The sequence below is a fragment of the Peromyscus eremicus genome, chromosome 1 (genome assembly GCF_949786415.1).
Source record: "Peromyscus eremicus chromosome 1, PerEre_H2_v1, whole genome shotgun sequence".
Taxonomy (NCBI): Eukaryota; Metazoa; Chordata; class Mammalia; order Rodentia; family Cricetidae; genus Peromyscus; species Peromyscus eremicus.
In genome coordinates this window covers 102772753-102795167 of record NC_081416.1, presented here as the reverse complement: position 1 = coordinate 102795167, position 22415 = coordinate 102772753, and the positions used below count along the sequence as shown (strand labels likewise).

Here is a 22415-nt window from a genome sequence, read left to right as displayed (position 1 = left end):
ACTGACTCTGGCAAGTTGTCCTCTGACCTCCACACATGTTTTGTCACATGACCCCTCCTACGTGTGTGTGTGTGTGTGTGTGTGTGTGTGTGTGTGTGTATACAAAAAATAAATATAATAAAAAAGTTGAAAGAATAAGTAAAACTAAAAGGCGTAGCTCTGGTTCTGGAGAGAGAGCTCAGCAGTAAAGAGCTCTTGCTGCTCTTCCAGAGGACTGCAGTTCAGTTTTTCAGAAACCATGGTGGCTGGCTCACAGCTGCCTGTAATCAAGTTCCAGTGGCCTCTTCTGGCCGCTTGCACTCATGTGTACATACTCCCACACAGACACATACAGATCACAATTGAAAAATGGCTTAGTTCCTCACTTCACTAGCCACTTACTGGGTGCTCGGTAGCCACATGTGGCTAAATGGCTGTTGTGTTGGAAATTGCAGATACAGAACATGCGTCATTCTACAGTGCTCTATTAACCAGTTGCTTTAGAGACTGTTCATGTCACAGTGTGGCAGTTTTAATAATTATTAAGCTAATTTTGGGGGTTACTAAGGATAGAGAGCCAGAGTTTCACACATGCTAAGCCCCACTTTCTATCTTCCAGACCTGTTTTTTTCTTTGGAAGTGTTTGCCCATTTATCAGGTAACAAATACAGTGCCCCTAAAGATCACTACATTTTAGTTCTCTTTGTAACTAAAACTTAAATAAATTTACTTACTATCTTAGTCCGTCTTCTATTGCTGTGAAGTGGTACTGACCACAGCAACTCTTATAAAGGAGAGCGTTTAACTGGGGCTGGCTTACAGTTCAGAGGGTTAAGTTCATTGTCATGGCAGGACGTGGAGGCAAGCAGGCTAGGGAGGTAGCTGAGAGTTCTTTGTCCAGATCCACAGGCAGCAGGAAAAGAGAAACTCTGGACTTGAAATGGGCTTTTTGATACCTCAAAGCCCACCCACAATGACACACTTCATCCAATAAGGCCACACCTCCTAATCCTTTCAAATAGTGCTACTTCCTATGAGTCTATGGGAGCCATTTTCATTCAGAACACCCACCACAATTACTAAAGAATGAGTTACGAATTTTAATTTAATGTGCCAGCTCTGCACTCTTCCACACTGCAGGCACCACTTACATGTGGCTTCCCTGTATAAGAGCCAGCACCCTAATGAATTCGGTACTCATCTGTTTTTATATACCTACATCAAAATAAACAAGACTTGTAAACAGAATGAAAAGCATGCTTATTGTGTGGTGATTTTTGTCTTCTCTCAGCCTTTTAAAAAGTAAGGCCAAGCTGGGCGGTGGTGAAGCACATCTTTAATCCTAGCACTTGGGAGGCAGAGGCAGGTGGATCTCTGTGTGGGGCTGCTGTGACCATTGAACTGCTGTGACTTACTCTAGCTTATAATAGGTTTCATTTTTTTTTTTAAAGATTTATTTATTTAGTATACAGTGTTCTGCCTGCATGTATGCCTGCAGGCCAGAAGAGGGCACCAGATCTCATTGCAGATGGTTGTGAGCCACCATGTGGTTGCTGGGAATTGAACTCAGGACCTTTGGAAGAGCAGCTAGTGCTCTTATAGGTTTCATTCTTAATGATAGTGTGAAATAGAACTATTCCCTACTAGGTCTCAGAAAATGGTAGGTAGTCATTTTTCACTCTAGTTTAGGCTTTTCAGGATTCAGGGATAAAGAAAGTAGAATCAACAGCATTCTGTGTTTTGAGAAAGGATTCAGGACCAGAGGAAGTGGGGTTTTGTTTTTGTGTTTTTAAATCTTAAGTGTTTGTAAATATTTTATTTTGTTGACTAACAGAAGTTTTTCCTTCCTTTTAAGTACCAAAAGAATTGGTGGAGCTCCATTTGAAGTTGATGAGGAAGATTGGCAAATCTGTTACAGCAGACAGATGGGAAAAATACCTGATCAAGGTAACTACAAATTACCTTCTCTGCCACTGAAATACTGTTCACTTAATGTGAATTGATATTTGCATTTAGTAATGCTTCTCAAATAATTGATTAGAGTGTGACTGCACTCCATGTTACTATTGTGTATGAATTTCTCTTTGTAAGTTGGTGTCGGGAGACAACATTAGTATTTATTTAGTGTTGGGTTTTGGGGAGAACTCTGTGACACTCAGGTTAGCCCTGAATTTGAGATACTCTTGCCTCACCACGCTCAGGTAAACAGCAGCTTTATCATGCCTTGAGCATGCTAGACAAAGAACTCTACCATTGTAGCAGTCTTACTTTCTAGTTAGGTTTAAAAGTTGTGCCTTTTTGGTGTCCTGGGGTTTTTGTTTTGTTTTGTGTTTGTTTTTTAAAGCTGAAGTCTATGTAGCCCAAGCTGGCTTTGAACTCCCCATCCTCTTGTGTCTGTAACCTCAGTCCTGGGATTTTGGGCACATGACACCACTTCCACTTGCTCAGAACTTTCCACATTTTCTCTCATTCATTCTTTAAAATCAACCCGATCAAATAAAGTATTTTTGTTTAAATCACCCAGAAGGTATAGACAGAACCTGAGTTTATCCCTGATTTGAAAGAGAAAATCTTGAGGCTGGAGAGATGGCTCATCAGTTAATAAATAGCACTGGCTGCTCTTCCAGAGGTCCTGAGTTCAATTCCCAGCTACATGGTGGATCACAACTATCTATAGTAGGAGCTGATGCCCTCTTCTGGCATGCAGGTATATATGCAGAGCAGTCATACATGAATTATTTTGAGAGAGAGAGAGAGAATCTCTAAAATCTATTAGGTCAGTAGGAGAGACTTCTGAATTATCCATCAAGTCAAAAAGTCAAATGTGTAATTGACAGGACAACCTAGGTAATCTCAGCTGTAGGATGGATCCTCCTAACAGCAAAAGTATTCTCTGTATAGGATGACCTTGAAGTTTTGATCTTCCTCCCTCCACTTCCGAGTGTTGAGATCTAGATGTGTGCTATCATGTGGTGCTGGGGATAGAATCCAGGGCTTTGTGCCTGCTAGACAGACATTCTACAAACTTGAGCTCCATCCCCAGTCCCCCCGTTCAGACTCTGTCCAGAATTGCATCCAAATGATGAGAACTGCATACTAAAGAGAAGCCTAAGCTCATGTATGTTGTTGTACTTTATTTACATCATGGTCAGTGGGATTATTTTGACTTTGGTATCATACTAAAGTATTAGGTTATAATTTTAGGTGATTGAAGAAGATTTTTCTTGTCTGCTTAGAGAACAAAACTGTGATCAGTTAGTGAGATGGCTCGGTGGGCAGAGGTAGTTGCCACCAAGCCTGATGATCTGACTTTAATCCCAGGGTTCTACACAGTGGGCAGGAACCCTGGGATTTGTCCTCTGACCTCCGTCTCATACTGGAAACCACACAAAAATAATCAAATAAATGTAATAAAATTTTAAAAATACTATCATTCCTCCTTTTTTTTTTTTTTTTTTTTTGGTCAGGGGGATGTGTTTGATTATAGGGAGCTGTGGAAAGAGGATTCATTGTAGATAAGAACTCTTGTTTTTATAATAAATACCATATACACTATTTGGGTTGTCTTTGTTTAATTATATACCACTTCAGATTAAGTGATAGGAAACAATGATTTGAATCAGTTCAGTTTTTTATCAGATTAGGAATTGCAAAGATCACTTCCATCATCCTATTGACTGAAGTACTCAAATCTCTGACCAAAGCCACTGGGGGAGGAACATAGGCTTCCAACTCTAATTTGTAGGACTTTTGAAAAAAATCAATATAAAATATACTCGGCTGGGGATGTAGATCCGGTGGGTAGAGTCCTGGCCTAGTATAACAGAGACCCTGTGTTTGATTACCAGTACTGCCTCAGTCTATAATCCCAGCCACTCCAGAGGTTGGAAGTCGGGGGTGAGGGGGTGGGGGGGTGGGGGGGGACGACACCACAAGGTTTCAGATTCGGCCTCTAAATGAGCTAGCTACAGGTCCCCCTGGCTATATGAAACCCTGTCTTCAGAACAACAAAAGGAAAGATAGATTTTTCTTCACAAACGCATGCAAACACACACACACACACACACACACACACATTTAATCTAATTTAGAAAAATAAATGTTAATAACAGGTCAAATGGCTCAGCAGATATAGGTGCCTGCCGCCAAGTTTGACCACCCAGGTTTATTACCTAGACACATGGTAGGAGAGAACTGACTCCTTCAAGGTGCTAACCTCCACATGTGCCCTGTGGTAGATGTGCACTCACACATATATACGTGCATGTGCATTCATGCACACACACACACACACACACACACACACACACACACACACACAATTAATTTTCAGCATGTTAAAGTATAAAATAAAGCACTGTAAATTTGGCTTAGAATTTCAAAGATTTTATGTAATGGTATTTTCTAAAAGAAAAATTAGGTAATATTTAATTAAATTGCTGAAAACATTAATCTGTGAATAATAAATGAATAAATTTTTAGCTATTCCAAGTGCTTTTTAAAATACCAGTGAAATTGATGTTTTTACATTTACAAAATTACTAATTAATGAAGGGTTTGGAGCTTAAACAGAGATGCTGGGATATCAGGATACTAGTTTTAACATAGTATTTAAAAGAATTATAAGGACTGTTAATATCTGTTTATATTAAAGTTTTTATTTTTATTTTATTTATTTATTTATTTTGAGGCAGGATCTCTCGCTTTGCAGTCTAGGCTGATCTTCAATTTGCAATCCTTCAGAGTATTGAAATTATAGATATTCTGTATTAAGCCTGGCTAAAAGAGTTTTTTTTAATTTTCTGGCTTTTTTTTTTTTTTTCTTCAATGTTCTAAGAAGTGAGGTAGAAGTATCATATTCTAATTCTGGCTCTGTAACTAACAAGCTTTAGTATTTTGAGTAATTAATATCTTAAATAATTCACTCTGACTTGTTCTCAGGCTTTGTAGGATGCCAAAGTAGAGATGAGATGATTTTATAGGACTCTTTAGCCCTATGACGTGGTTCTAGTTCTACTGTTTTGCGTTGAGATATATTCACGTACTGTAAATTCTTCCTTTCACAAAAACAGTTGAGTGGCGTTCAGTGCATTCACAGAGTTGTGCAGCCACAGCAGTATCTAATCAGAGAAGAAACTTGACACTCTTCAGCAGTAGCTGCACTTCCCTCCACTTTATACTGTTACCAGTTTGCCTGTTCTGGATGTGACGTGTGAATGGGATCACGAATATGATCTGTGTCAGCTTTCTTTTACTTAGTATTTTCATGGTGCTATGCAGCGGCCACTATGTAGTTCCAGAACATTTCATCACCAAGGAAACTTTGTATCTCTTAAAGACTTTTTTCTACTGGCAGCCCTGGTAGTGGCTGGTTTGATTTGTCTTGGAGGATTTGCTTATTCTTTACTGTTCCTGTAAGTGGAATCTTAGCATACCGCTCTTGTGTCTATGCTTTCACTTAGCTTCATGTTTTCAAGGTTCATCCATTTTTTGGCTTGTGTTGATACTCTTGTTTATGCTTAATAATATTCCATTGTAAGGTTAGGACACATTTTATTTAATCATTTATAGGTTTATGGTGTTTGGCTTGCTTCCATCTTTTGCCCACTGTGCAGGGTGCTGCAGTTTGAACATTTGTACAAATTTGGGGTATGCAAGTAATTTCATTTCTATTGTGGAAGTCCTGTGTCATGTAATAATTCTGTATTAACTTTGTGTGAACTTGCTAGACGCTTCCAATGATGACTTACACCATTTTACATTTCTGTCAGGAGTGTATGAGGGTAGCAACACACTGACTCATTTTGTTTTATAGTAACCATCCTAGTGTGTTTGCATTTCTCTAATAATTAGTATGTTGAACATTCTTTTCATGCGTTCTTGCCTGTCTGTATCTTCTTTGTCCTTGCCAATTTTTAAATTAATCATTTGTATTGGTGCTGCTGAGTTGTCTGTTTCTTGTATAGTTCTTTATGTATTTTGTATACTAGAACTGTACCAGGTATATGATTTGCAAATACTTCATTCCATTTTTGAGTTGTCTTTTTACTTTATTGATAGTTCCCTGTGATGCACTAAAAGTTAACTTTAGTTTTAATAAAGTCCACAATATCTATTTTTTTCCTTATGTTTCGTACTTTGATGTCGTGTCTAAGAAACTCTTGTCTAGCCCAAAGTTAAAAATGTTGTTTTGTTAAGTTTTTTTTTTCTTTGTAGTATTGAGGCTTGAACCCCGGACTGTGAGTACATGCTACCACTGAGCTACATCCCTAACTCTCAAGGGACAGATGTAATACTACCTTTTTAGGTTGAGGTCTTGGTTTTAGACCTGTGATCTTCTTTGAGTTAACTTGTTTATTCTGTGAGATGGCCATCTAATTAGATTCTCTGCCATATAGCTTTCTAGTTGTCCCACCACTAGTTGTCAAAAGAAAGCCTTTTCTTTCGTTCATTTTGTCGACATCTTGAGTATAGCTGCCGACCAGGAGTGTGCTGTTTAGTTTTGAAGTTTCGTTCCCATTCCATTTATCTCTTTTTTTACTGCTGTACTGTCTTGATTACTATAGATTTTTAGTTAGTTTAAAATTGTTCTTTTTCTTTCTTTTCTTTTCTTTCTTTCTTTCTTTCTTTCTTTCTTTCTTTTCTTTTTTTTTTCCGAGACAGGGTTTCTCTGTGTAGCCTTGGCTGCCCTGAAACTTGCTCTGTAGACCAGGCTGGCCTCAAACTCAGAGATCTGCCTGCCTTTGCCTCCCAGGTGCTGGGATTAAAGGCATTCACCACCGCCACCCGGCTAAAATGTTACCTTTCATGATTGATTTACCTGTTTTGCTCTTGGATTATTCATATGAATTTAGGATCAGTTTACCAATTTTTATAAAATACCAGCTTGAATTTGTGTAGAGATTGTATTACCATCAGCAATTTTTGATCCAAAAGCAAAGTCTGTCATTTAGTTTTGGTAAATCTTCTTTAAAAAACTTGTGTAATTTCTAAAGTTTGGTCTTAAATAGCCATTCATTGTATTTGGTCTGTATTTTATTGATGTCAAAATCTACAGATGCTCAACTCTCTTAAATAAAATGGCATTGTAATTGCATGTAACCTATACATGTAATTAATTTATTAAATTATTTTGTGTGTATGGGTGTTTTGCTTCATGTCCGTGTACCATGTGCATGCCTGGTGCCCTCAAAGGCCAGAAGAGGGCATCAGATTTCCTGGAGCTGGAGTTACAGTTTGAGCTGCCATGTAGGTGCTGGGGATTGAACCCAGGTCCTCTGGAAGAGCAGCCAGTGCTCTTAACTGCTGAGCCATCTCTTCAGCATTGCGTGTTTGTTTTTGAGACAGGGCATCACTCTGTAGTTCTGGGTGGTCTTGTATACTGTATGTAGAACAGGATGACCTTAACCTCACAGGAGATTTGTGTGCTTCTGTCTCCTGAGTGTTGTGATTTAAAATGTGTGCCACCGTATCTGGCTCCTAACTGTCCTTTATCTTGAATACTTCTCACCTTACCACTCTGAGCCACTGTGGCAGCTTGAATGAGGTGTCCCCCGTATTCTTGGGCATCTGAACACTTTAGTCCCAGTTTTCTTTGGGTAGGTTTAGGAGGTGTGGCCTTGATGGAGGAATAATGTCACTGAGGCGGACTTTGAGGTTTCAGAAGTCCTGTCGCCTCTTAGCTTCTTGTTTGCTGTTTGAGGTGTGAGTTCTCAGTTGCTGCTCCAGCTGCTGCTCTATTGACCCTAACCGCCTGAAACCGTAAGCCCCAAATAAACCCTTCCTCCTATAAGTTGCCTTGGTTACGGTGGTTTTTGTCTTTTTTTTTTTTTTTTTTTAAGGCTTTTTCAAGACAGGGTTTCTCTGTGTAGCTTTGCGCCTTTCCTGGAACTCACTCTGTAGCCCACATGGGCCTCGAACTCACAGATATCTGCCTAGCTCTGCCTCCCGAGTGCTGGGATTATAGGTGTGTGCCACCCCGCCCAGCCGGTTACTGTGTTTTATCACATTATCACAGCAATAGAAATGTTTTGAGAATCCCTTAAAGACTGTCAGGTCCATTTGCTATTTTGAATTAAGAATCTTTAGTTTCGGTCAGCAAGTTGGGAGGGAAGGGTTTCTTTTACTTACACCTCTGATCATAGTTCATCATTGGAGGAAGCCAGGCAGGAACTCACTCAAGCAGAGACCATGGAAGAATGCTGCTTACTGGCTTGTTCTCCATGGCTTGCTCGGCTTGCTTTTTTATACAACTCAGACTGCTTGCCTAGGGGTGGCATCACCTGCAGTGGGCTGGGTTCTTTCATATCAATCATTAATCAAGAAAATGCTCCGTGGTATTGGCTAGAGGTCAATTTGATGGGAGACTTTTACTCAATTGAGGTTCCATCTTAGGTGACCCTAGCTTGTGTCAAGTCGACAAAAGACTAGCCAGCACAGGCCTCAAAGTCTAGTATGTTTAGTATGTGGCCCTTTATTGGAAAAATGTACTTGACTTTTAATGTGTATCATCCCTAGAATAGCAGCATATACACACTTAACCCTTATTTGTTGAATGAATAAATGTTATTAAATAACTTGGCAAAGACATAAAGCAGAGCTGTATCTTTGATTTTACAGCCTTAAAAACAACAAAGTTCTCTATTGGCAACAAGAAAAATAACTAGCTGGGTGGTGGTGGTGATTCATACCTTTGATGTTGGCATTCGGGAGGCAGAGGCAGGCAGAGGCCAACTCGGAACTCGGGAGTTCGAGGCCAGCCTTGTCTACAGAGCAAGTTCTGGGATAGCCGGAGCTACACAGAGAAACCCTGTCTCGAAAAACAAAACAAAGGAAAGAGAGGAATCAGTATTGTTTTCTAAAGAATTATTATATTTGTTCATATACTATATATTATTTTCTTCTCTAAATCACCAAAATTGGGCATACTTTATATTGTATGAACTTGGTGTGTAGTTAAGTATTTGCCAGTAAATTTTATTTATATAAAGTCACCAGTCATTATGTTTGTTATGGTTTGAATATGGAACTCCTCTCACAGCTTATATTCTTGAGCACCAGGTCCCTGTTCAGTAGTACTACTTTGAGAGATTGTGGAACCTTCAGGATTTGAGACCTAGCTGGTGGACATAGGCCACTAGGAATAAGCCTTGAGGTTATATATCGTGGCCCTGCTTCTAGCCAGAGCTGTCTGTGCTTCCGGTCTGCCAGAATGTTGGGAATTGTAGCTCCATGCTTCCTCCAGCGTGCCTTCCCCACTCCGATGGACTAGCTGCTACACTGTGATCCAGGACCAGTCCTCCCCCTTTATGTTGTCTCTGTAGGTGCTCTGTCACACTGATAAGAAAACAGCCAATAAAATACTGTGAAAGTCCAAGTTTCACTTTGGCTCAGGTTATATTAAGCTTTTCCTTTTTAGACACCGTTCCCTGTGAATTATTAAAAGTGCTATTGCTAGTCTAGAGTAGGAACTCACAAACTATAGCCAAATCCTGCCTGTTTTTGTAAATAAAGTGCAATTCTAATACGGACAGGTCTGTTGGTAGATGATCTGTAGTTGATGTCATGCTACAGTGCCAAGCCAAGCAGTTTAACCGAGAGTCCATGATGCTTAAAATATTTATTAGCCCTCGGCAGATACAGTTGATTGATATCTGGTCTAAAGGGAATGTAGACCATTTACTGTTCTTAGTTTTGGCCATCATAAAATTAAAATGCTGGACAAGACCACTGACCAACCTGATATCAGGGATATGGAAAGGATAAACCTCTCCATTTATATCAACATGGGTGCCCACTCAACTGATGTCACATAAATAATCAAAAGCCAGCTCTGTTCTCTTCCGAACCTGTCATACCTGTAGAACCCATGATGTATTCATGTCACCCACCAACGTTTTTAGCCTGAACTAAGATTTAGGTGTTGCCCCAGAATTCTTTTCCCTGCAGCCCAGCCACAATCAAATCTCTCGGGTTCCTTCCTTTTCTCTGCTCTCCTTTGCACACCCCAGTTGCTCTGCGTGTCTCATGCAGTTACCATCCCTTATCTGACCCTTCATATTCTCCCCCTTAACTTTGGACCACCACCTATCCTTGAACATTTGATCGCCTCCTCGCTGGTGCAAAAGGATGTGCATGTATGTGTCTCATGCATGTGGGTGCACATGTGCAGGTCTGTGTGTTCATCCATGTGTACTTGTATGGAAGCCAGAGGAAGCCAGCTTTAACGTTCTTCTGCCTCATCGATGCCCTTGAGGCAGGATTTCTCAACCTAGAATTTTCAGCTAAGCTGGCTGGCCAGCAAGTCCCAGTGATCTTCCTGTCTATGTCACATATTTGTGCACACCAACACCCCTCTTCTGCTCCCCAATTACAGGTATGTGTGGCCACACTTGGCTTTTACATGAGTACAGGGTTTCTGAACTCAGTCTTCGGTCTTGCACAACAAGTATTCTTACCCACTGAGCCATTTCTCCATCCCCAAAAGGGACTTTTTGTACACAGAAATGATACGACAATACTTTCCAATTTAGAAAAATTTCCTCTCACTTACAAATCTACTCTGCCTTGAACCTGCCATCTTTTTCCTAAGAGTTCTTGCAGATGCTGTATCTTTTGAAATGCTTTCCTGCCAACTCGTTTTCCTGGCAAACTCACTTATCCCTTAAGCCTTAGCTGAGTATTACTGTCTCCTTGAGGCATTTCCCAGGAAGATGTCCCTTAGTTTAACTCCATTATAAAAACTATTGTTTGAATTTTTCCTCTGTGGACTTGGTATTAACTTCATTGTGGAAACTATTGTCTGTGTTTTGTTTTGTGTTTTCCTCTGAGACAGGGTCTCGCTGTGTAGCCTCAAGCTTCTGAGTCTGCTGCCTAAGCCTCTCTGGTGCTGAGATTTACAGGCGTGTTCCAAAAGACCTGGTTCCTATTGTGCGGTTTTTATAATGAGTATTCACTATGTACTGTTTAAAACTTTACATTTTCTTTTGTGTTATTGTAACTTTGAAATACAGATTATCTCTGTTTTGTGTATAAGGAAATTGAATTTGAGAAGCTAAAAAACTTGTAAAAGCTCATATTGCTAAAAATGACAGAACCAGCATTTCATCGAAGCCCAGGACTTGCTGACTCCAGTGCTTTTGATGGAGCATTCGATGAAATGCCTCTCACATTTGTCTCTCCTCTAGATTGTCTCTTGGATGCTTGCCTCTTTTCACCTTTTAAGCAGGGATGCTAGGTTAAGCAGTCACTTAGACAGTTTCCGTTTTCTTGTATTTATTTCTCACTTGCAGTTGGCAGCCAGTTCTGTGGTAGTACTTTTACCTTTCTTTGCTCTGTATTGCTTTCCTTGTAGTAGTGCTATACATACGTTAGTACTGAGAGCTGTTTCTTTCTCCTTTGAAGTAATGGGATATCATTAAATTAAAATTCTGTTTAAATACAGACCAAACATCTGGCATTTACTTCCCTCCTCAGCTTAGACTAAGCAAACCACACTACTATCTCCTATTTGTTATGTCTTCCTAGGGCTCTTTAAAACAGCTAAACTAGGCCGGACGGTGGTGGCGCACGCCTTTAATCCCAGCACTCGGGAGGCAGAGCCAGGAGGATCTCTGTGAGTTCGAGGCCAGCCTGGTCTACCAAGTGAGTTCCAGGAAAGGCGCAAAGCTACACAGGGAAACCCTGTCTCGAAAAAACCAAAAAAAAAACAAAAAAAAAAACAAAAAAAAAACTTAGAGAGTGAGCAGGACTTTGTTAGGAAATTGCCAGTAGCTCAGCCTTACTATAGTACCTGTAATAAGGTACCAAGAGAGTGTAGTGAAGATCTCAGCGATCCTAGGATGCGGAAGTGCTTGTGAGAAGCAGAGTGAACAGTGAAGAAGCCTTAAATTGGGGTTTGGGTGTGGGAATGTTTCTCCCTTTCCTTTGTAGAAAGTAGAACCAGCAGATCTTGATACCTGATAGCTGGAGAGGTATCTGTGTAACTAAGGGTATTCATTTATGTTTCATGTCTTGAACTGTCTAACATACATTGTTCAGAATTATTCAAAATGGAAGAGAACCCACAAATTTTATCTAGTTACTTTTTACTTTTAAGATAGACCCTTCTAAAAATAAACATGGTGAACTGGAATTTAAACTAAATGATCTGCTAGGACCCGTTGACTTCCTGCTTGGTTGGGTAAGCCTTGGCCCTATGTTTCACATTCCTTTCACTTGGCAAGCCACAAAGGAATTTCTGTCATTGAACTCTGATACATCATGGAACTCCTGCGTTGCCTTTGGTTGTTAGTGATTTCAGCCACCACAGACAATTTCACACACCCCTGACGGTGGATGATTAATGTCCCTATACTAAGAATTTATTGTCTGTGCCTAGACTTTTCCTGTTGCCCTGCTCTTTCCAAAGTCAGCCACAAGGCCTTCAAAAGTAGCAGGGAATGGGATTATAAAAGAAGCTATCTGGGCTGGAGAGGTGGCTTAGCTGTTAAAGGCCGGACTCACAACCAAGAATATAAAAGAAGCTATCCTAGTTAGTGACGTGGTATGCGCCTTTAATTCCAGCACTCAGAAGGCAGAGACAGGCAGATCTCTGAGTTCGAGGCCAGCCTGGTCTACAGAGTAAGTTCTAGGACAGTTGGGTACACAGAGAAACCTTGCCTTGAAAAACATAAATAAATAAACAAGAGGCTATTTTCTTTTTTCTTTTTTTTATGTTTATTACTATTATTTTCTTATTTTATATGTATGAGTGTTTTGCCTGGATGTTTAGCTGTGTGTCCTGTGTGTGCCTGATGCCCAAGGAGGCTAGAAGAGGGCATTGGATCCCTTAGAACTGGAGTTAGAGATGGTTGTGAGTCACCGTGTGGGTGATGGGGATTGGACCCAGGTTCTCTGGAAGAGCAGTCAGTGCTCAGGGCCGCCCGCTGAGCTGTCTCCCCACCCCACCTCCTGTTTTGAGACAGGATTTCTTTGTGCAGCCCTGGCTGTCCTGGAACTTGAGCTCAGAGATCCACCTGTCTCTGCATCCAGAGTGCTGGGATTAAAGGCATGTGCCACCAACCACCAGGCTGAGGCTATCCCCTTAAAAGAAGTCAGTTGTAACTCTAAGAGAAGCAGGTGACAATTTATAATTGTTTTTCTTTGATTCTGTGATCCTTTCATGTATTCTGCACTAGTGATTTAGATAACTTTTTAATGAAAAAGAAATTGAATATAGTTGTTGTTTTCCCCCCCAACATACTATTTTTATTAATTATTTGGATATTTCATACAATGTACCCTATCACACTCTTCTATTCCTCTCAGGTCCACCCTCCCACCTTTGCACCCCCCTCTAAAAAAAAAAAAACCCCACCAAGTCCCATTTGTGTTGCCCATATACTCACTGGAGCATGGTCAAACTCCCAGTAGCCAGCCCCTTAAAGAAACTGAGTCCTTCTCCCCCTCCAGCCCTGCCAAAAGCTATCAACTGTGCAGGACTACCCTTGAGCATCATCATTACAGTTTTCAAATACTCTCTTCAGTAGCTTCCTGTCTGGTCGGTCAGTCTGTCTCTGTGTGTGTGTGTGTGTGTGTGTGTGTGTGTGTGTGTGTGTGTGTGTGTGTGTCGGGGAGGTTTTGTCACAGAAGCCTTCAATGTCTAACCATGTTGATGTGCATGATCTGTGCATGATCTGTGCTGCCACCTGAGGCCATGTTGATGTCTGTGGTCTGTGCTGCCTCCAGAGGCCATGTTGATGCCAGTGATCCAGGCTGCCATTGGAGACCATGTTGATTTCTGTGGTCTATGCTGCCCCCAGAGGCCATATTGATGCTGGTGATCCAGGCTGCCATTGGAGACCATGTTAATGTCTGTGGTCTGTGCTGCCCTTAAAGGACATGTTGATGTCAGTGATCTATACTGCTGCTGGGGTCCAAAAGCAAATGTGCTTCTTAGACAATGAACAAATAAGTAATAAATAAATTATTTTATGGGCTTTTATGCAAAAAGGATAATGAGAAAATACCTTAATTTGGGCCAGTGAAATGGTTCAGTGGGTAAAGGCACTTGGCAGCAAGCCTGATGGTCCCGAGTTTGCTCCCCATAGTGGCAACTCGCATAGTGGAAGGGGAGAACCAACACCCACCTCTACACGTGTTCTGGTCATGCCTGGGCAGGCCGTCCTTACAGAAGATAAATCAATAAAAATGTAATAGAGTAACCTAACCTGACCTTCTGGGGTGTGCTTCTACTCTTCCACAAGAAGTAACCTCATTGTTCATCCCTCGGAATAAATCAGGGAGTCATACATGGTGATGCATGGCTCAAATTCCAGCAGTGGGGAGGCCGAGGCAGCAAGATTCTGAGTTCAAGGCCAGCCTGAGCTGTTTAGTGAGACCTTGCCTCAAAAAGCAACAACAATAACAACAACAAAAGAGTGAAGGGAAGATAAAAGAGACAATTTTTGGTAAAATTGTCCTTAATAACAAATATAGAAATTCTTTGAATATAAATAAATTTGGTAAAACATGGCCTTGATCTGAACAATCTCAAAAAACGTTGTTACTCCACTACCCTTTTCTTATTTCCCTCACCTCCTGCATCCTGCCCTACCCATCCCCTGGGCTGGCAACCAACAAGGTTTGTACTACAATATTGCGCAGTCGCTGAGGTACCCACACAGCCCCCAGCCTGGTGCTGTGAGTCTCTAGAAGCTGTCATCAATTATGACTTCATAAGGGGCATCTTTCATCATTTGATAATTTGATCATATTTGATAAGAATCAGATGTTTACAGCTGTATTTCTCAGGTGAAATAAGATTGGTGCTCTTAGCTTTTATTTGTATCCTAAACTCTGTGGAGTTTTAATTGAGATGTAATTCATATAACAGGATTCTCCATTTAAAGTGTATGCTTCATTGATTTTTTTTTTTGTAAATTCCCAAGATCATCAAACCATTACCACAATCTTATTCTAAAGTATTTCTGTCACTGAAGAAAGAGACTTAGTATCCATCATCTGTAGTCCATCCAACACATGCATACCTTCTTATTGCCAAGCCTTTGGTAATCACAGCTCTACCTTCTATCTCCATGAACCTTCCAATTCTGAACATTCCTTAGAAAGGGAACGAGAAACCTGGCCTTGGTATCTGTCTGTTTTCAGTTGGTATAAAGTTTTCAAAGTTTGTACATATTGTAGTATGTATTAGTGTTTTATTCCTTTTTATTGCCATACTATTCAGTGTTTGGATATTTCTGCCTTTTATTTCTCTACTAGTCCATAAACATTTAAGTTTCTTCTCATTTTTAGGGAATAATGTTGCTGTGAACATTTGTATACACGATTTCGTAGGACATATATTTTCATTTATGTGTTTCATACCTAGATGTGAAGGGGTCATATAATGATTTCTGTGTTTAACTTTTTAAGGAACTACTGAATGGCCTCCCATAGTGGCTAGGCCATTTTACGTTCCCACTGTTGATATAAAAATGCTCTCTGACCTCTACACAAGGAATCTTAAAGAGAGTAAGAGATAGTTTATTCTGGAGCCATTATGAGTGACCATGGCCCAGGAATACAGATTTAGATTACTCCAAATCCCATGTTGGAAGCAGTTTCACAGGGTTTTTATGGTTTCATAGAACAAAAAAGTCATAAATTGAGGCAACTTTAAAATGTGTTGGTGGGTACACCAGGGAGGTGAGTACAGTGAGATAAGGGCCATTCTCTAGGCCCCAGGATGCTGTCCGATGCCATCTTCAACTCGGCTTGTAGAAGCTAGTGTTCTGATAAGTTAGTAGCTAGGAGGTTGGTTGGTTAGTTGGTTCATTCATTCATTCATTCATTCATTCATTCACTCACTCATTATCATGAGTTGTTAGTTCAGATACAGAGTGGAGCAAGGAATGACTGTTCCAGAGAGCTAAAACTAGCCCAAGATAAAGTAATTAGCCTCTGAACCTACCAAATTCCGATCTCTCCTCAGTGCTAAAATCTCAATTGGTCCATCAGTCTCTGTAGACACAGACTCCTTCCAGAAGTTCTTCACAAACAGACACAGCTTCTTTTCAGGTTTTTTTTTTTTTTTCATACCACCAAAACTTTTTGGAATTCTGTTTTTTCCATAGTGTAATAATGGCTGCTGGTGTTTGATAACTTACTTTTGGTACTGTGTTATTGTACATGCAGTATGATTTATTTCTCAGCACATTCCAGGTCATACACAGGTAACTCCCATGGTGCTCCAAAGAACACACAGAGGATGGCAAAGCATGGAGGGAAGCCAGGTTTGTCTGTCCTACAGCCTGTCAGTTACTTTTCTCACCGTTGAGATCGTACCCAATAGAAGTAATTGAAGGGAAGTTTCGGCTCCCCTTTCAGGGCTTTCTAGTCCGTCATGTCAAGGCAGTAGCAGAGGCGGCTCAGTCCTTGTTTGCAGCCAGCCAGTCATCTAGTTGGACCAAGAGACAGAAAATGTCCTGAGGGTCTCATAACCTTACACAGCATCACTAGATGGGAACCAGGTGTTCAAGCACATGGGCTTGTAGGGATTGTTTTATGTATTACACAGAAGAGTATCAGCAAGAGCACCAGATTTGTCCTGAGAATGTAGCTGACTCTCTTAATTCCTAAGTGTATATGTCGATTACCCAGTAAGTAAAATGTAATTCTTATTAAATGAAACTGTATGAATGCCCTCAGCACACTATTGTCAAATTGTTGGAGTCCAACAAATACTGTATAAATATTAACAACTCATCAAAGAAACATCACTATAATTTTAAATAACATTTTCCCCTTTGTGGCATTTATTTCTTCACAAATTTACTTGAATTTGACCCACATTATTTATGCTTGTGGATATAGTAATACTGCATTGTGCTTTCTTTAATTTTCTATGTGACGACTTCAGATGGTTTAATGGCTGTTTCATAAGGACATACCCAGGGCTTTGATTCCTGACTGAACTGAGAAGGACAGAATATAATATATATAGTTTATCATCCATTTACTGTAGTATTTTTATATTTTTTGACTGTTATGTATAATGTTAAATACTAGTTTTTAATACAATTTGCAAAATGGAACATGTATCCTACTTCATACCTCATATAAAAATTAACTCAGAATGGTTCAATAATGTAAGACCTAAATCCATAAAACTCCTAGGGGAAATCCTTGTGATCTTGCATTTAAACTATATCCTCAGATGTGACACTAAAAGTATAGGCAACAAAAGGAAAAATTAGCTAGACTTTATCATATTAAAAACTTCGGTGCATCAGAAAACGTTATAAAGAAAATGAGGAAGGCCTGTAGAATGAGGTAGTTCATGCTGCAAATTATGTACCTTGCAAATCAGTTTATTATCCAGAATATATTAACAACTCCTGGGCTGGAGAGATAGCTTAGTGGTTAAAAGCACTGACTGTTCTTCCGGAGGACCTGAGTTCAATTCCTAGCACCCACATGGCAACTCACAGCTGTCTGGAACTCCACTTCCAAGAGAACCAACACCCTCATTCATACACAGATGTACATACAGGCAAAACACCACATAAAACAAAACAAAACAAAACAAAACAAACAAACAAAAAAACTCCTAAGGGCTGAGGAGATGGGTTAGTGGGTAAGCACTTACCAGCAAGTTTGAAGACCTGAATTTGGACCGCCAGAATCCACAGAATTGTCAGGTAGATATGGCAACCTGCCTATAATTCCAGTCTTGGAAGGTGGAGACAGAATTCTCAGATCAAGCTGGCTAGTGAGCCAGCCATATCAGCAGGCTCTGGGTTTGATTGAGAGACTCTGCCTTAGTGAATAGCAAGAACAGTCGAGGATGATTCCTGGCAACAACCCCAGTCTGGCTTCGGCATGCACTCAGCACACGTGTGTGCACCCCCCACATGCAAACATAGAATATGCATACACATAGGGAAATGGGGGAAGATAAAACAGACTGGGGAGCTGGAGAGACGACTTCGCAGTTAAGAGCACTTGTTGCTGTTGCAGAGAACCTGGATTTAATTTCAAGTACATGCCGAATGGTGGCTCACAGCCCTCCACAATTACAGTTCCACGAGATCTGACACCCTCTTTTGACCTCCGTGGGCACTAGGCATGCATAGGATGCACATGTGTGCATGCAGGCAAACAGTCATCATACAAAATAAATCTTCAAAAAGTTAAAAAAAAAATGCGGGGAGGGAGCTTCTAAAACTCAACAGAGAAAAGATGCCCTTTCAGAAGTAGACATATGCATTTCTAGGTACTTAGGAGAGTGATATTTAGTGTGTATGAGACTCAGGGTTGGAGCACTGAATAAACCAGATGTGATGGCTCACTCCTGTAGTACTTGGGAAGCAGAGGCAGGACAATCATAAGTTCAAGGTTATCCTTGTACATAGTGTGAGTTTGAGGCCAGCTTTGTCTTTATGAGAGTGTCGCCCTCCCACCCCCCAAAAAAACAATTAAATAAGTACAATTCTGTGACATTTCCACAGAAGATGCTCAGTAAGTACCTAAAAAGATGCGCAATTTCATTAGTCAGGAAAATGCAATTTTGTTTCGAGACAGATTCTGTGTAGGCAAGACTGTTCTCAGACTTGCAGCATAGCCAAGGCTAGCTAGCCTTGAACACCTGATCACACTGCCTCCAAAGTGCTGGGATTAAAACTGTTACTACCATACCTGGCAAAAAAAATGCAATCTTAAAGCACAGTGATAAAACACTTTTTATATAGTAAAGTAACTATTTCTAAGGCAGGGATATGACAAAGGAGAAGATTTAAACTCTTCCACATTCTTCAAGGTAATCTATTATGGCACATTTGCTGTGGAAGAGTTGGGGCATTTCCTCAGAAATCTAAAGGTTGGTTTGCCTGATGACCTAGAAGTCTCACGTCTACGTATATATTTAAAAACAGGGACTTATATACTTTTTTGCTGATAAAAAATAATATTGCTACATTATTCACTAGAGCCTACAGGTAGAAACAAGATGTTCATCAAGAGATGTATTCTAAAGGAAGACCTGAAAAAAATGAAGAGACAAGTATTCTATGATTCTGTTTACATGAACATTCTAGAATAGGACAATCCATATAGTCTGAAAGTAGATTACAAGCTTACCCCAGGTCCTGTAAAGTGAAAGGAGAATTTAATGGTTGGAGTTATTTGAATTATGAAATGGTATGTGTGTGCGAGTGAGCATATGGGTGAATGCCCACTCACTAACTCATGAATGCATGTGTATACATACATGTGGAGGTCAAAGGTTGATGCTGGATGTATTCCTCAGTTGCTCTCTCCACCTTATTTTTTTGAAAAGTCTCTTATGAAGCTAGAGTCACTCAGCTAGGCCGTGTGACCAGTGAACTCGGGATATAGCCAGGCTGCCTCTCAAGAACTGTGATTATAGGCACACCTGGCCTTTTACATGGGCACTGGGGATCTGAACACACACTTTTATGCTTTCAAAGCTTACCCTTTTCTGACTGAGTTATTTCTGTAGCCCAAGAAATGTTTCAGAAATAAAAAGTAATAATAGCTGCCCAAAATCCTGAATAAAATTAATAATACTGTGGATCATACAGTTAAAAAGATTTAAAGGATAAATTTTATTTTAAATATGTTATACATAAAATAAACTTAATATATGTATATAAGTACCCACAATAAATAACAGGTTTCTCTAGATTTAGCAAGACTCTTAGCTTCAAAACATTCACTGTTAGTGCTGGTGAGAGGGCTCAGGAGGTACAGAATCTCATCACCAAGGCTGGCGACTGCTTGACACACAGAACCAACTCCCGAACGTTGTCCTCTGGCCTCAAGATGCATGCTGTGATGCATGCATGTGTGTGGGGGTGCATGTGTACACTCAAGCACACACACGAACACAAATCATTCAATGTGAAAACGTCATCTGTAAAAACATAACCACTCTCAGAAGCAAGACTAGTTGGGAAGACGAAGGGACTGGCAGGAATGGGAGGGCAGGAAAGAGGTTACGAGAGGGGAATGTGATCCCAACACGTCACCTAGCTTACAGTAAAAGCAATGGCGCGTGGCCCCTGAAGCAGTAAGTTATACATGTAGTGTGCGGGTTGGGGAGATAGCTCAGACATTAAGAGCAGTTGCTGTTCTTCTGGAGGACCCAAGATTGGTTCCCAGCGCCCACGTGGTTGCTCACAACTTGTAACTCCAGTTACAGATGATCTGGCACTGTTTGGGCCTTTACGGGCATTGCATGCACATGGTGCATGTGTATTTTTTCAGGCAAAACACTAATTTGCATAAAATAAAATAGAATAAAACAAATGGTAAAAATAATAAAAATATGTGTTGTGTAAATGTATAAAAACAGTGAAATCCATTGTCATATTAATATATGCTGATAGTATTCAAAATTCACTATCATACTGGACATAGAGCATAACATTAGAAGTGGTTCAGCAAAATATATGGTTAATCCCCAGAAAATAAAAACGGAAAATTAAAATGAATCAATAACTAATAATTGTATTTACATCTTAAACATGTTCCATACACATGACTGAAGCTAGGGTTGGAAAACAGTATTTACCTACGTTTTGAAGATTACTAGCATTTATTTTTAAACCACCTCTTTTTAACTCCTGCTTGTGTTCTAATTGATTCTTCTTATGGCTTTCTAGAATTCTTTTCAGGTTTGCATATATATAATGGAGGCATGCCACGAGTATGTGATTGGCACATTCCTTATCTTTTATTTGCCCCAAACCTCCATTTACAGAAGAAGAGCCTGCAAGTCCAAGTCGAACAGGTGATTGACTCAGCAAAGTCACCCTGCTGATAGGGAGAGGCAAGATTTGAATCTCAAGCTATGTGGTTTTAAACCTCCATGTAAGTTCAACCCTCAATCAATAGACAGACAGAAGTGATTAAAATGAGGATAGAAATTAGTGAAATGGGGCATAAAAGAAGGATATAAAGGATCAGTGAAAAAACGTTCTTTTTGTGGTTTTAGTGTGTGTGTGTGTGTGTAAGCCTTTTTTGTGTGGCTGTCCATATAGGTCAGGACATCAGGACATCATCTCACTTGAATCTCTCCCTATCTCTCTCTGTTTATGTCTCTGTCTGTCTGTCTGTCTGCCCCCGCCTTTTATACACACACACACACACACACACACACACACACACACACACCAAAAAAAAAAAAAATAATAATAATAATAAAAAGCAGTTTTTCTACATGCTGGCTCCTTAGTGGGTAAAATGTTACTAATCCTTCTGATCTGTTCACAGATGTCACTACTTGAATAAAACCTTTGTTAGGTTTCTCTTTCTCCATTGATTGTATTATTATTATTTCTCTTTCTGTGTTCTTATATTTGTAGACTGTCGATTGATTGATTGGTTGATTGATCAGTTGGATTTTTTGGTACAGAGATCATTTCTTTTTCGTCGTCGTCGTCGTTGGTTGGTTTGCTTTGGCTCAAGATAAGATCTCATGTATTCTAGCTATGTAGGATGATGAACTTCCAGACCTCCTGCCCTCACCTGCCAGTGCTAGGATTGCAAGTGTGCACTGCCACATCTGTTCTAAGCAATGCTGGAGGTTGAACCAAGGACTTCATGCAAGCACTCTGCCAACTGTGCTACATCCACAGTCCCCAGAGACCACCTCTTAATTCATCTTTGCCTTCCCTGTGCTAAATGTGAGCTGTGTCCCTGTTGGTGCTCATAGTTACTTCAGGCTTCCTGAACAATTACTGTGTTTAAAACATGGAGATAGTTATGGCTTAGTTCTGGTAAATTTGCAAGTTTATGAATAAATCTAGTTTTCTGTAGCCACGGATCTCTTAGTGGAGGCTGATTTCTACTGGTACCTGAAATATATTTATAACAGTTAATTAAGTTGCCTCACTTACTAGGCGGAATACAGCGTCTTTGCCTCATTTCCTTCTTATGGATAAGAACACAACACATTCGAACATTTTAGATGTTTTTCTTTTTTTTTTTCATAAAGTTGATGCTTTTTCCAGGTGTGGTGGCACACATCTGTAATCTTGGTTCTTGAGATACAGAGACAGAAGGATCAGAAGTTCAGAGTCAGCCTTAGCTACATAGTAAATTTGAGGTCGTTGTGTACTATGTGAGATTCTGTCTCAAAATAACAAAATTAATACTTTTAAAATAAATAATTCAGTGTTTTGTTGTTGTTTGTTTTTGTATATCACAAGGAGTTTGCAACCTATCTTAATTTCAAAACATTTTTACCACTCAAAAGTGAAAGCCATACCTATTGGACCCCAAAGTTTAAGGTCTCAAGTGGGCGCTCCAAGAACCCAGACTCCAGTCCAGTTGATGCAACAGCATGAGGATTTATTAAGCTTCTATATAGAAGGGCAAACTCTGCTCCTAAGAGCAAGAGCCGCATCTTACTGCAGCCTCATAAGGGC

General features: G+C 40.1%; 1 protein-coding gene across 1 annotated transcript in view; it reads left to right on the top strand.

The window, feature by feature from the left end:
• The window catches only part of Rsf1 (remodeling and spacing factor 1), a 122833-nt gene that overhangs the window by 32978 nt on the left and 67440 nt on the right, over positions 1-22415 (top strand). Inside the window, exon 2 of the mRNA XM_059270998.1 lies at positions 1835-1926. Coding sequence (XP_059126981.1) covers positions 1835-1926 — 92 coding nt within the window. The remainder of the gene's footprint in view (positions 1-1834; positions 1927-22415) is intronic.